At 41.8% G+C, this 15,364-nt stretch overlaps 1 protein-coding gene and 1 non-coding gene across 2 annotated transcripts in view; both read left to right on the forward strand.

The window, feature by feature from the left end:
* The window catches only part of SPICE1 (spindle and centriole associated protein 1), a 40,019-nt gene extending 25,053 nt beyond the window's left edge, over nucleotides 1–14,966 (forward strand). The window contains 6 exon segments of the mRNA XM_021397101.1: nucleotides 7,010–7,141; nucleotides 7,719–7,866; nucleotides 10,236–10,460; nucleotides 11,172–11,566; nucleotides 12,714–12,885; nucleotides 14,620–14,966. Of these exon segments, the coding sequence (XP_021252776.1) occupies nucleotides 7,010–7,141; nucleotides 7,719–7,866; nucleotides 10,236–10,460; nucleotides 11,172–11,566; nucleotides 12,714–12,885; nucleotides 14,620–14,723 (1,176 nt within the window). The 3' untranslated portion in view covers nucleotides 14,724–14,966.
* On the forward strand, nucleotides 2,910–2,991 carry TRNAS-AGA. The gene has a single exon. It is a non-coding gene; the product is annotated as a tRNA-Ser (tRNA).

Here is a 15,364-nt window from a genome sequence, read left to right on the forward strand (position 1 = left end):
GCGCAGGTTCGAATCCTGCCGACTACGAAGTGCTCCTTTTTTATGGAGAAACTCATGTATCCTAGCTCAGACAGGCATACACTTCTCTGGGTAAAAAACTGTGTGGGTGCCTGGGCCCAAGGAGTTGTGGTGAATGGATTTATATCCAGTTGTAGGCTGGTCAAAAGTGGTGTCCCACAGGACTCTGCACAAAGAATGGGAAAGAAGCTGGTGAGGTGTTTAAAGAAGTCTTCGAGGAGTGGCTTAGGGAACTGGGGTTGTTTAGCCTAAGGAAAGGGAGTTTCAGTGGTGACCTTACTATCCTCCTCACCTACCTCAAATGAGGTTGTAGTGAGGAGGGGTTTGTTTTCAATTGCAAGCAGCAAGCGAGAGGACAAGAGGTAATAGTTTCAGGTTGCACTGTGGAGGTTTAGGTTGGATATTAGGAAAAATTTCTTCACTGAAAGAGTTGTGAAGCACCCAGACAGGCTGCCCAGTGAAATAGTTGAGTCATCATCCCTAGAGGCGTTTAAAAGATGTGCTGATAAGGGATGTAGTGTAATGGTACAGTTGGAGGTCTAAGTTAATGCTGAGTTAAGTCATAGGTCTTTTCCAAGCTAAATGATTCTAAGATTCTGTTGTCTTCATTATCTATTTCTCTTTCCATGCAGCTTTAAATTATGTTTAGAATTTGCAAATTCACTGGGAAAATGTATAGCTTCTCTGCATTTTTTTAAAACACAGGGTCTGTGATGCTAGGAATAAAAGTGCTTGCGTGCACCATCTTGCCTCCCCAGTAGTATTAGTAAAGTTCCAAAGTCTGCATTAGATAGCTGGCAATACATTTCAAGAAGATAAATTGGCGTTGGCTATTCAAGATGTCTCTGATTTCAGGTGAACAACCAGTCTTCAAAACATACTGAAGCCTATAGAAAGACTCCCTTCCTTCTCTGAGGAAAAAAAGATTATTTTCCAGTTTTGCTGCAGAAAGGCTGAATGCAGTTGATGATAAAGCTTGTTGCTTGATTTATTCTCAAAATAATAATAAAAAATCAGGAAGAAAACCTTGAATCACTGAATCTTGCATGAAAATTATATTAGCGAGTGATTAAAAATATCAACTACTAAAAGACGAGAGTAGTGAATATGCTAGGAAAAAAAAAGCACCTTCTGAATTGTTTAACAACAGATAGGTTTATCCACTTTCCTTTAAGAATTTCCTGACTTGAATCACAGAATGTCTTGGGTTGGAAGGGACCTCAAAGCTCATCCAGTTCCAACCCTGTGCCATGTGCAGGGTTGCCACCCTCTAGATCAGGCGCATAGGGCTCCATCCAAACCAGCCTTGAATGCCTTCAGAAATGGGACATCCACAACTTCTTACTCAGCAGTGGTGAGACTGCACCTTGAGTACTATATTCAGTTTTGGGCCCCTCACTACTAGAAAGACATCAAGGCCCTGGAGTGTGTCCAGAGAAGGGCAGCAAAATGGGTGAGAGGACTGGAACACTTAGGGAGCTGCTTAGGGAACTGGGATTGTTTAGTCTGGAGAAGAGGAGGCTCGAGGGAGAAGTTACTGCTGTCTGCAACTACATGAAAGGTGGTTGTGGTGAGGTGGGTGTCAGCCTCTTCTCCTGCATAACTAGTGACAGAACTAGAGGGAATGGCCTCAAGTTGTGACGGGATATTTAGGTTGGACGTTAGGAGAAATTTCTTTGAATGAGTGGTTAGGCATTGGTATGGGCTGCCCAGGGAGGTGGCTGAGTCACCATCCCTGGAGGTTTTCAAGAAACATTTAGATGTTGCTCTAAGGGACATGGTTTAGTGGGGAAATACCGGTGGTATGTGGACGGTTGGACTGGATCATCTTGAAGGTCTTTTCCAACCTTGGTGATTCTACGATTCTCTGGTCAGCCTGTTCCAGTGCTTCAGCCTCTGAATAAAGAATATCCTCCAAACCATCTAATCTAAATCTCTCTTCTTTTAGTTTAAAACTATTCCCCCTTATCCTATCACTATCTGCCCATGTAAAAAGTCCTCTTCTAGTTCCTCTTCAAACTGTATAATCATTGGAAAAAAATGTTTTAAAATCTTTTTCAGTGTGTATAATGATACAATGATACAAAAAATATATTAAAATTTATTTATTTCGTGTAGGGATGTACAGTAACTTACTCCTGTACTACCCAATATTCATTTTACATGCAGGAAATTACTTCAAGACTTGTGTCATAAGCAAACAGTAAATATTCAATTTAGGAGTGAAAAGCCACTACTTTCAGAAGATGGGCCTTGGCTGAGAAGAGCTTATGTTTTAATTGTAGCTCATAACACTTGTTCTTTGTTAAAGTTGCAATGCTTAAGCAGGATAATAAATTTGGAGTTTGTGCTGTTACAGGGACAAATGTTTTTGGACTACAGATGAAAAGATCTCAATTCAGTAGGAAAATATCAAATTACTAGCATCAAATTCATACTGTAATTGCAGTTACAGCCCTATTTAGTTTCTCTTTATGTTCCACAGAAGTTAGTTAATGTCAATCTTTGTAATTCCTTCAAAACTGCTCATGGATTTTAACTGTAGCGACTAAGAAAGAAAGACAGGACATCCATAAAGCAATTATCCAATATATCTTAAAGGACAAGGAATCTGAGTTGTTGTAGAGGCGACTGTGTTGTGAAAGACGTATCCTGACTCTGTCTTCCTAATTTTTACCAAGTACCTCTATAATGTCTTCTTTATTCTAATAGATGTGTTGTCATTTCTTCCTTCCAGGAGTTGGTTGATTGCATGCAAAATCATCTTCAACTTGTAGAAGTTTACTGTCCAAATTCATAAGTAGAAATGGGCAGCAGTTACTCAAGCTACAAAGTGTGGCTGATTGTCTTCATTGTTTCTCAAGGTAGACAGTTCACACCCATAACGTGCAGTAGTCGTGGCCGAGTGGTTAAGGCGATGGACTAGAAATCCATTGGGTTCTGCCCGCGCAGGTTCGAATCCTGCCGACTACGAAGAGCTCCTTTTTCATGGAGAAACTCAGGGTTCTTAGGTTAGACAGGTGTAAACTTCTCTGAGTAAAAAAACTGTCTGGGTGCCTGGGCCCAGTCAGGGACTCAGTACCCAGTACAATTCTCTTTAATATCCTTATTGAAGATCTGGACATGGGTTCCTAAATAAGTTTAAATGTCATCTCCTGTCCTGGATGAACAAGGAGCTTTTGCTGAGACTTTGGGGAAAAAAAAGAGTTTACAATCTTTGGAAGAAGGGTCAGTCAACTCAGGAGGAGTATAAGGATGTTGCTGCGGTATGCATGGGGAAAATTAGAAAGGCAGAAGCCCAGCAAGAACTTAATCTGGCCGTGATTGTTAAAGACAGCGAAAAATGTTTTTACAAATATATTAACAGCGAGAGGAGGGCCAGGGAGAGTCTCCCACCCTTATTGGGTGCAGCAGGGAACATTATCACTGAGGACAAGGAAAAGGTTGAGGTTCTCAATGCCTTCTTCTGTCTTTCATAGTCAGGCCAGTTATCTTCAGGGTAGTCAGCCTTCTGAGCTGGAAGACAGGGATGGGGAGCTGATTAAGCTCCCCATAATTCAGAAGGAAACAGCAACCTGCTACTCTGCCTGGACTGTCACAAATCCATGGGACCAGATGGGATCCACCTGAGGGTACTGAGGGAGCTGGCGGAAGTGATTGCTAAGCTGTTTTCCATCATTTATCAGCAGTCCTCATCAACTGGGGAGGTCCCAGACAATGAGAGACTTGCGAATGTGATGCCCATCTACAAAAAGGCTCAGAAGGAGGATCAGGGGAACTACAGTCCTGTCAGCCTGACCTCAGTATTGGGAAGGGTTATGGAGCAGATGATCTTGACTGTGATCATGTGGCAAGTGCAGAACAACCAGGGGATCAGTCCTAGCCAGCGTAGGTTCATGAAAGGCAGGTCCTACTTGACCAGCCTCATCTTCTATTACTAGATGACCAGCCTAGTGGATGAGGAACAGGCTGTGAACATAGTCCACATGCTGGACATTAGGAAATACTACTTTTCTGAAAGAGTGGTCAGTCGCTGGAACGGGCTGCCCAGGGAGGTGGTGGAGTCACCATCCCTGAAGGTGTTCAAGAAACGTTTAGATATAGCGTTGAGAGACATGGTTTAGTGGGGTTATTGGTGGTAGGTGGATGGTTGGACTAGGTGATCTTGTAGGTCTTTTCCAACCTTGCTAATTCTGTGATTCTGTAGTCTCCCTAGACTTTAGTAAAGCCTTTGACACTGTCTCCCACAGCATTCTGGTGGAGATGCTGGCAGCTCATGGCTGGACAGGTGTATTCTTTGCTGGGTAAAAAACTGGCTGGATGTCCAAGCCCAGAAGGTAGTGGTGAATGGAGTTAAATCCAGCTGGTGACCAGTCACTAGTGGTATTCCTCAGGGTTAGTATTGGGGCCAGCCCTGTTTATTATTTTTGTTGATAATGTGGACACAGGGATTGAGTGTACCCACAGAAGTATGCAGATGACATCAAGTTGGGAGCAAGTGTTGTCTGAATCGATGGGCTGAGGCCAGCTGTAGGAGCTTTTAACAAGACATGTTGTAGGGTCAGAACAACCGCATGTGTCATTACAGCCTTGGGGCAGAAAGCTGTGTAGGAGGAAAAGGATCTGCAGATGTTAGTTGACAGCCAGCTGAATGTGAGCCAGCAGAGTGCTCAGGTGGCCAAGAAGGGCCAGTGGCATCCTGGCTGGTATCAGAAATAGTGTAGTCAGCAGGACCAGGGAGGTGGTCCTGCTGACTACGCTATTTCTGATACCAGCCAGGTCCCCCCTATACTCAGGCGCACCTTGAGTACTGCGTTCAGTTTTGGGCCCTTCACTACCAGAAAGATGTTGAGGCCCTGGGAGCATGTCCAGAGAAGGGCAGCTAAGTTGGTGAAGGGTCTGGAGCACAAGTCTTAGGAGGAGCAGCTGAGGGAGCTGGGATTGTTCAGTCTGGAGAAGAGGAAGCTCAGGGGAGACCTTATTGCTCTCTACAGTTCCCTGAAAGGAGGTTTTAGCAAGATGGGAGTCAATCCCTTTTCTCAGGTAACAGCGATAGGACGAGAAGTAATGGCTTTAGGTTGCACCATGGGAGGTTCCATTTGGGTATGAGGAAAAACGTCTTCCCAGAAAGAGGGGTAAAGCATTGGAACAGGCTGCTCAGGGAGATGGTTAATTCACCATCCCTGGAGGATTTTCAAGAATAGGGTGGATGTGGCACTGAATGACACGGCTTAGTGGGCATGGTGGTGATGAGTTGATGGTTGGACTAGATGATCTTAGAGGTCTTTTCCAACCATAATGATTCTATAAAATGTTAGAATTACTCTTTTTTTTCCTTGCCATTCTTCTTCAAGATGTTATTCCTTTGCAAGACTCACGGGGTGAATAGATATGAGTATGCACGCATTACATTAATGCATCTTGCAGTGTTCTCTGTCTCTGCTGCTTTGTATTCTGATGCAGTGTTAAAACAAGTTTATGTGATTAGGGGGTACCCCTGGCAGCAGGTTGGAATGAAGAAAGTTCTTTCACGATATAGCAAATTCATGTTCTATCTGATGGTAGGAATGGATATATGTAGTAGTTAACTGACTGTCTCCCCGTGCATAAATGTAAGATGCGTATCTGTGTGGAATCTTTTCCTCTCAGACTAGTTTAACTAAATTAAATGAGATTAATTATGATTGTAGTATCAGTAGTTGCAATAGCTCTTCCACTTGCTTGAAGGCATCCATATAGGCTTCATCACTGCTGCCGGGGTTGGAGTTCTTATTTTGTGCGTTCTCTGGTTTCTGAAAAGATAGGGTTATATTTGTTTATATTTGCTACATCAGTCTGCTTCACTTGCATCAACGTAAAAAAAACTATTCTCTCTACTTGGAAGCGAACTAGAAAATGGATATCCCATCTGATTGGCTTAGGTGAGGCATATCTGAGTGTTTGTATCTAGTAACAATTACTGTGGTTTATTCTCAAAAATATCTACTTATTCATTCATTCTGTGCAGCTGCAGAGCTGTTTTGCCCTAATACTTGGTGTTTTTTCCACATCTGATACCAATGCTAGCAGAAAATAATCTACAGTACTTGACAGCAGCTCTTGTTGTAATTCTGCCTGTGCAGAAAAGAGTATGCAAACTGCTTTTCAGGATGCCTTTGGAGATAGGATGTAACTTTTATTCAGGGATTCCTTTGAGTAAATGCAGGCTACCATTTGGGGGCAGTGTCTCATTTCCTAATTCTGATATGTCTGTTTGATGCTCTATAAAACCTCTGCCCTGTTAGCAAGGCCAAAAATAGCAGTCATGAGATCTGGTTACCCAGTAGAGGTAGGAGGGAGTCTGGTGTTTTGTCATGTACAGGAAGCCTGTCTGCTGCTGTACCTACCTTAAAATCATAGATCAACTGTGTCTTTTGAGGGCAGAAAGTTCTTTACAGTGAGGTCTTTTTGTCTTGTGTTCCAGTAGATTCCTTAACACTTTTCTTTTTTAAAAAACGAAACAACAAAAAAAGGAAACCTAAAACTTTTTCCCTCTACGAGAGCAAACATTAAAGAGCTAGTACTTTCTCTTTCATTTAGTCAAATCTGTCTTTATTAGTGAATTAAGAAAGACAGATAAGGCACAGGGTAGCAAAAGATAGTGACAAGCAATCAGTGTACCCAGTATTGTTTCATTACTACATGGAGAAGATTCAGTGACTTAAAAAATGATGTCCATTCAGAGAGACAATGCTTGTTTTTGCCTGTGTTGTTTCAGCCTGTAAAAGTTGTAAGGATTTAAAGGATTCCCCCTGCTGTCATGGAGTAACAAACAAAGAACAGTAAGCTCACTGAGAGTTCTCAAACACTGAAAATTGGATTTTGTAGTGAAGGTACTGAAGTCAGTCAAACAATAGTGGGAAGAGCTGTTACAGAGTAATGTGTTGTGAGTCATTCCTGTTTTCAAATACTAATCTTTATAGTAGGTTTTTAATTTTTTCTCCCTGTTTAGAGTGAAATGCAACTGCATGAGAAAGAGATGATGAGGCAACATCATGAAGAGATGTTAAATGAGCACAGAGAACTAATTGATGCTCTGACTGCAGAAATACTTCTAGTAAGGGAAGAAAACATTGCTATACAGGTACTAAGCCCCTTTCTCCAACTTGCTAGAATACTGAGTTTTGCTGCAAGGATAGGCTGAGATGCATTGTCTATATGTTCAGGAAATAAAATGATAAAATTAAATGAGCAGTCTGAGAATGTCACTTGTGGGGCAGTGATGTTTGTAAAGTGTATAATGTGTAACTTCAATTCCTCAGAAAATGCTCATTCCCTGCAACTGACCTTTATTATGTACAGCCTAATGGTTTCAGAGCTGCTGCTACTGGAGCAGTGAAATAGAATAGACGTAATAATACATTCTCATTTTTTCAGTTTGCAGTGATGGTAGATTATTGTTTACATCTGGAGTTGAAGGAATAAATCAACCTGGGAGAAGAGATGGGATGATAAGGAAAAGGAAAAATGAGAATTTATTTGATGCAGGAGAAAAAAATAAAGGAGAAATGTAGAGACATGGATAATTCATACCTCACTGCAATCTCACAAATTCATGCAGAGATATTAAGAGGCCATATTTATTCTCAGTGCTGCTTGTGGTACATAGTTCTCTAATTCATATTGCTAGGATAAAAATCTCTCTCTCTCTTTTTCCTTAGAAAAAGCTTCAACAATTCATGATCGAAACAGGTGAACAAATGACCGCTCTCACACAAGCGTTTAAGGGCCTCCCTTTGGTAGAACCTAGAAGAGAAGGAAGTCTAAGCCATTTTGGAATTACATACAAAAGTCCATCAAACACCCACGGTATGTGTATGCATGTGTGAAGGAAATGGGAGTTGTGGCTACTTTTATTCTTGCAGTGGAAAATATGCTATTTAATAGATGTCTGTTGAATAAATACATCTTGTGTGAGCCTGAACCTCACTTCTGGAAATTCATATGCTGTGGGTTCTGCTGTAAGCATAAGCATTTACCTACAGATTTTTTTTTAGCATTATTATAAGCTGAATTCCATCTGTCTCAATCTGGACTTGAAAGTTACCCATATAGACAAATCCTGGGCTTTTTAAGTGACAAGTCATGTACTTTAAAAAAAAAAAAGGCAGAAAGAGAGTAATCTTTCCTGACAAATGAGGGGCATTCTTCTTCTCCTTACCCCAATAAGATGTAAGGTCAGGTTTATGCTGAGGGTCTTAAAAAATAAAATAAAAAATTATAAAAAAAAAAAAAATCCAACTGAAGCAGGATCCCACCTTTCTGTTGCTGAGGCATTCTAATAGTTTGAGATTGGTTCTTCCATTAAACACTGGAGGTCGCTGCTGACCAGAAACAGCAGTTGCTTTGATTTGTTCAGCAACCAAGCAGAAGGCTGTTGCTTGGTATTTGTGAATTATATCAGAGCTGAATGACCATTTAAGCAATATATAATGTATATACAGGCAAAGTTAACCTAATGGCATCCATGGCCAAAGTAACTGTGGTCTCACAACTAGCTACAGCTTTGAGTTCATGCATTTCATACCTACCTGGTATGCAATATAGATGATATACAGACTAGTTCTAGTTGAGTACAGAAGAATAGCTTGTTTCTTTACTGGAAAGATGTCTGATTTGAATTAAGTCATAATAAGAGCACCAGACAGTTCAACAAAGCTTTGAAATGTTTTCCACTCTGCTGTTACTGCCAGGGATACCATTGGTCTACTCTCCTCAAGAGAATATTACCAAATGCAGCTTACTTACGTATCTGTGCCTCACAAGTCACGTGTCTTCACGTCTTGTGCATGGGCTACAAACAGATCCCTGGATACTGAGAAGTATCACATTCGCATCCTAAAGTGGTGAGGCTGTGTACATAGGTTGCTTTGAAAGTAATGCCTCCTATTTATTTCTGTGGAAACTACAACAAATACAAAGAGCACATTAACACTGTTTGATAGAGCAAATTCTCAGCTATGAAAAACTATTCTCGGCGTAGTCACCACCATTAGCTATGCATTTTTGCCAGCAGTGAATGAGAGCCCTGTGTGCCATGCTTGTCAAAATCTGCATTGGCACAGATGACCACTGTTGAAACATACCACCCACCGCCTCACTGTGCTCATATCCACTCTTTGGTCTCTGTTAATGTTCAGCAAGTGTCAGTGAATGTCAGTGCGTGCCTCTGTGTCATGGTTTTATGATTTTCGGTTATTGGTACTCTACATCATAACATCATGTAGTGTATGTACCTGGTTCTCAGAAGAGAAGGACTACTACATTCCCCGCGGTACTTTGCTCCTCTGTTACCATTTTCCAGCCAGAGGGAAAAGATAAAAGCTCGCAGTATAAAAGCTTGCAGATTATAAGACCTCGGCCCTTTTTCCGCCATCTCTCGTCTTGGCAGCACCTCGCTCTCCAGCCATCTTATCGTCGGTAGTAGAGTAAGGCCTACCTTGATTTAGGGACATTCTCTCTCTCTGTATTGGATTTATCAGCTCAAATTGTAATTATATTGTATTATAGTGTGTTGTTTTTGCATTCCGATACCTTATTTAGTAAATTAGTTTGTTTCTCCTCAGATTGTTGCTGCTGTTCTTTACTCTCAGGGCCATCTCCCTACCCTTTTCCCTTTTCCTGGGGTGTGGGCCTGTGGGTCCCCCGTCCCCTTCGTCACGGAACCGGGCCAAATGCCTGTAAACCGTTGACACTCTGTTTCTGCGCAGAGGAATTAATGACACTCCTTTGCTTTGTATGAACTTCTGTGTCAGACGCCATTCTGTCAGACTGCCCCTCTGCTGCCATCTGTCACACAGCAACAACGTGTAACGGGATGTTGGCAAGAAGGTTCAGCCTCTGCTGCCATACACCACCATTTGTCTGTGACATCGTGGGCCAACATAAGAAAACAGGAAGCATTACTTTCAGAGCAGGACTTGTATAATAGTGTGTTGTTTTGTTTGTTTGTTTTCCCACTCTCTTAAACCCAATAAAGGTTTATGTTATGCCTCAGTGAAAGTTTTGTACCTGGGGATTAGAAGAAAGCTAGGATTGTGTTGGGAATGTGCTCTAGTCTGTCTTTCCAGATATCTAAACGTAAGAATTGTCATTGAGATTTTTCTTTACACAGGTTTTGCACTAGCACTAATTTTATTGTTCTTTAAATTCTATTCCTGCTTCGTCTCTTTCTTCAGAAAAACCTGCCTTGAGCTATTTTGAACCCAGGACTGATGAAGGCAACAGGGAGAATGTGCTGAAATTCCTACAGAAAGAACACCCTTTCAAGTTTCCACAGAGGCCAAGTGCCTCAGGTGATGTGGCAGCAGGTAGAAGCTTGCCAGCTCACGTCTTCCAGCCAGCTGTACTGTTGTCACCGCCCCGGCAGAAGAACAGTCCAGAATTGTCTCCCCTCCAGAATGGTGAGATCTCTCTAACTGAGGTAGATTTGGAAGTCTGTGTAGTGTGTTACTATTTCAATCTCTGAGGCTCATATTACCTTTGGAGATATTTTCTGTTACTTTTTTCAGTTTGCCCAGGCACCTTGGCCCTGGATTTCCTTTAGACTTTCTGTCCCCTACAGTTCTCCATCTGTAGTCCTGTCAGTGGCAGTTCAGACTGGCATTTTTATCTTGTACTGATTTTGAGTGTCACTTCTGTATGATTTGCTGTAGTTCTTTGTCTGTGATGTACAGCACATTGTCTCTGATCTCCATCTGCTGATGGTGTAATACATCCTCTGTCACCTGTGGAACCATGGAGTACTAGAAAGCAGCCTGTTCTGCAGACAAAGCAGGATATCTGTAGGCTGCATGCTTGTCATGTGTGTGGTATGTTTGGAGTTTGCTAATGATGACCACAAAAATACCCATCTGTTTTTGTTGGCCAGAGAGCTTAGGGGGTTACTAAATAGTTTGTTGTTATTATAGAGGCCTTGTATTATTGTATTGTACTATTCATAGAATGGCCTGGGTTGAAAAGGACCTCAAAGATCGTCATATTCCAAAGGTTTCATTACCAGCCCAAACAACTAGCAGAAGAAAAATGCAGACTTGCAGTTTATTAGGTAAGATAATTGGATTTTGGAAGATGGAGGACTAATTCAGAACTATTCCTTTACTTCTTGTTTGTAGTATTTACAATGATTTCTCAGTCTACTGAAGGTACTGAGAGAGAACCATGCAAGGAAAGGAGCTCACCTTCCCCTCTCAGAACACGGAGCACAACTGAGGAAAACTGTCTCATGTCTCAAAGGCAACCAATTCCTCCTGCAGACAAAGACTTGCAGAGTTCCCAAGAGAAAATCGGTTTGTCTTGCCTTGGTGATGCTAGAAAAAAGGACACATTTGGAGAGTTCTCTCAAAGCAGTGATCTGCTGGGACAGGTAACTGAGCTCATGCGGCAGAACTCATTAATTAAAGCTCAGCTGAGCAAATTCAGAAGCTTCTCTGAAGACATAAGTGACTGTCTGCCTCAGCCAGACCCAATGCAAAATTCAAATTCTTGTCCAGACTCTTCACAAGGGCAGGTGAGAATTTAAAAACAAACAAACAAAAAAAAAGATTACTGGATTCCCTTTTGTGCGGATCTGCTTTCCCTTAGCTTACTGATGTTATACCTGTTTCTTCCTTGCTTTAAGAAGAGTAGCAAAACAAATGACAAATGTTCTTTCCATTTGTTCACTTGGAGATTTTGATTTTACTGTTCCTGAAGGTCAACAGCAGTTTCTCATATTGGGCCTATTTTATATATGAGTGCTTAAAATCTCCAAGTGTGCAGTATGTTTATAAGCTTCAGATAAGGTTCTGCTGCAAAGAGAGATGTTACTGCATATCTCTTGTAGCTTGGATAATATTAACAATGAAATAAGAGTAGATAATAATAACGGTGCAAACACTGCATCAACCCACAGATTCTATGCCATGTGTCTTGTCTTTCCTGCTACTGTGATGTGAAAGCTCTTGAAATTTGTTTTGTTTAATATCTTGTAAATACTTGAAACTAGCATATATCCCAGTTGGGTCTGTCTTGTCCTGTTGTGTGGAGAAAATCCCAATGTTTTTGGGAAAGAACTTTGTGGCTTCAGTTCACATAGGAAATATTTAATCTGCAACTAAACAGCTATTCAGTGGCACCTGAGTGAGTGGAGTTAACATCACAGAAGCACCTGATCCCTGTACTCGCTACTGCCTGTACTTCTGTCCATCATAGTGGCTGAATTGCTGTTCAATTAAAGATCCTAAAGATTTAAAATTTCCTCATTTTAAACGTAGAATGTGAGAATGTGGACACTTTCTACATTGTGTTATGTTGTGTAACATTCAGTAATTTCGTTCTACAGGATGATGCAAACTTTTAAAATGTTGTTTTTGTGAAAATAATTACTGGAGGGGAAGGGCTCACAATGGATGAAAACTTGATTTAAAGATGAGTTGCAAGATAGTTCTTCTAGAAATCTGCTTTTCTTCCCTATTTGCTCTTGAGTGCACGACTTTCTGGTTAAATACTTTCTGAATTGTGGTTAATTGCTGGAGGGTTGAGGGTTTTCTGTCTTTGTTTTGTTGTTTGGAATGCTGCAGATGAGCTCTTTTTCTTATTTGTAGACCTATTTTAAAACATTGTGCTTAGCCAATTTAAGTTTTTAATTAGAAGTAATTATCCAATTATCCAAGTAGACTCATCTTGTGGTACCGAAGAGCTTGGAGGAAAGAATAGCAGAGCTGAATCGTCAGAGCACAGAAGCACGTGATAAACTGCTGCAGCTAATAGACCAGCAGAAATTAGCTGCTGCTGGTACAGTCTCTCAGAGAATATCTCCCGTTCTGCCCCCATCCCGAAATTACACTGGTAAGTACCCAGCTTCAGGAGGAACAAAAACCTAGAAAAATGTTGTTGTTTCCCTTTTGTGGGAGGTCTCTTCCTTAACTGATTGAATCAGCAGACACGGTCAGCAGCGTGCTCTCTATCAACGCCTGCATGCAACAAACGCTCCTCGTTTTAGAGATGATGGATTTCAGAGATTTATGTAAGATATGTCAGCTAAACTTCTGCTCAAGTTAGTTTCCTAGGAACTACTTCGGTGCAAATGTTATGCTTCATGGTGTCAACGGTTTACGGGCGTTTGGCCCGGTTCCGTGACGAAGGGGACGGGGGACCCACAGGCCCACACCCCAGGAAAAGGGAAAAGGGAAAACAGGTAAGGAGATGGCCCTGAGAGCAAAGAACAGCAACAACAATCTGAGGAGAAACAAACTAATTTACTAAATAAGATATCAGAATGCAAATACAACACACTATAATATTACAATTTGAGCTGATAAATCCAATACAGAGAGAGAGAATGCCCCAAAATCAAGGTAGGCCTTACTCTACTACCAAAGTATAAGATGGCTGGAGAGCAAGGTGCTGCCAAGACGAGAGACGGGCGGAAAAAGGGCCGAGGTCTCGTGATCTGCAAGCTTTTATCTTTTCCCTCTGTCCGGAAATGGTAACAGAGGAGCAAAGTACCGTGGGGAAATGTAGTAGTCCTCTTCTGAGAACCAGGTACAGTCACTACATGATGTTATGATGTGGAATACCAATAACTGAAAATCACAAAACCATGACACATGGTCAGTTTGTTCTTTGTTGTGCCCTTGTCTGCAGAACAGTTCTGCTGTGCAGTCACTGAAGGGCAGAACTATGCTTTGTTGCTAACAGCCAGCAAGGTAGTTCCTCAGTGCCTCACATTCTCAGTTTTTAAATTCTTCTTGCAGCATTTTCATCTGTATTTTCTGATGGAGAATCTTTTCTGAAAATACTAAGTATTTACATCAAGCTTCTAAAAATGATGACAGAATGGTTATCTGTATCTCAGCCGTGTTTTGGTCTTTTGGGTGCTCTTTCCATCAGATCACTTGGCTAAGTTACTGCCAGTGCCAACAGGAAGAAATAACTGAAGTTTCCAGTCATGTGAATAGATGAATTAGTGAAGGGGATATTTTTGCTGATTCAGGATCCTTAGATGAGCTGTCATACATAACTAGAAACAAAAATACTTGCCAGTAGATGAGGGCTTCTTAATCTTTTTTGTGGAGTTACTGCAGTTATAGGCAGAACTGTGTCAGCACATTCGCATGTGCTCTGTGTAGGACACCCAGCCTTTCCTGCTTCCTAGACTAGAGGATGTATAAGGGGAAGGACTTGAGGGAGGAGAGGAAGGAGCAGGAGGGGAGACCATGTGTGTGCAGGTGCATATGCAGTGACACTCGCAGTGGAATCTTAACACTGTCAATGCTTCTGTGGCTGCTGTAACATAAATCAGCTTGGAAAGCAGAATGTAAAGGACAAGGAGTAGAGAAATCTCAAGTCTTTAAGCCGCTGACTAATAAAATCCAGATGGTTTATTCAAGGAACAGTCATTCTGTGTCTGTGCACGTTGTCCATACCTCTGAAGATCTGCTTTCGCTATCTTTCATTTTCAGAGAGTGGATATAGGGTTGAATGGACCTCCAGCCTGATGATGTATGTTTGCTCTGTGTATTCTGTGCAATTTTGAAATGTGGTGTTCTCATCAAAATCAAGCTATTATGTTTTGCCTAGAAAATGCAAGGAGGACAATTGAAGTGTCTGTTCCTGTTGGAAAGCAGCTTGCTCGGCAGCACGTAGCTACTGATTTACTAATGATTTATGATGTAATGATGTAATCCCTAGGTACGTGGAATGTGGTGTTTCCAGTGTGTTCTAGTATATTTCAGCATATCCATAGTATTCTGTATCCATAGTGTTGTAGTTAACAACATATCCCATATATGGAGATTACTCGGGTAACGATATTGTTAGCGTGCGCGTTGCATAGAGCTTGTATCCCTGGACCCTGTATCCCTGGAAGCATATACGCTATATAAGATGGTGTGTTGTTACAATAAAGTTGAAGCTGCATAACCTCATATTGAGTGTCAGGCTTCCGCGCGCTTTGGAGGGCAACCCTGTGGGAAGCGTGGGGAGTTTCCCAACATTTGGCGCCCAACGTGGGGCAAATGAGTAGCGTTTATCGTGGTTAGATAAGTAGGGACCCTACCGGGGAGGCGCGCGAGGTGACGGACCGCTGTAACCTCCGTTGCGTTTTTGGCAGCGGATGGCGTGTTGATTTGATTGAGGTTTGCGGTTCCGGGGGTGGTTGAAGTCGTCAGCCGACGCGGTTCCCCTCTCTTCGGCGGTCGCTGGATTACGACGCGAGGATGGAGCGGGAGGTAGCCCAAAACCTTTTATTGCGCTTTTTAGAAAAGCGGGGGGTAGATGCGGGGACTTTAAAGTTAATTCCTAATCTTTTAGATTATGGTCATTC

The sequence above is a fragment of the Numida meleagris genome, chromosome 1 (assembly GCF_002078875.1).
Source record: "Numida meleagris isolate 19003 breed g44 Domestic line chromosome 1, NumMel1.0, whole genome shotgun sequence".
NCBI classification, from domain to species: domain Eukaryota; kingdom Metazoa; phylum Chordata; class Aves; order Galliformes; family Numididae; genus Numida; species Numida meleagris.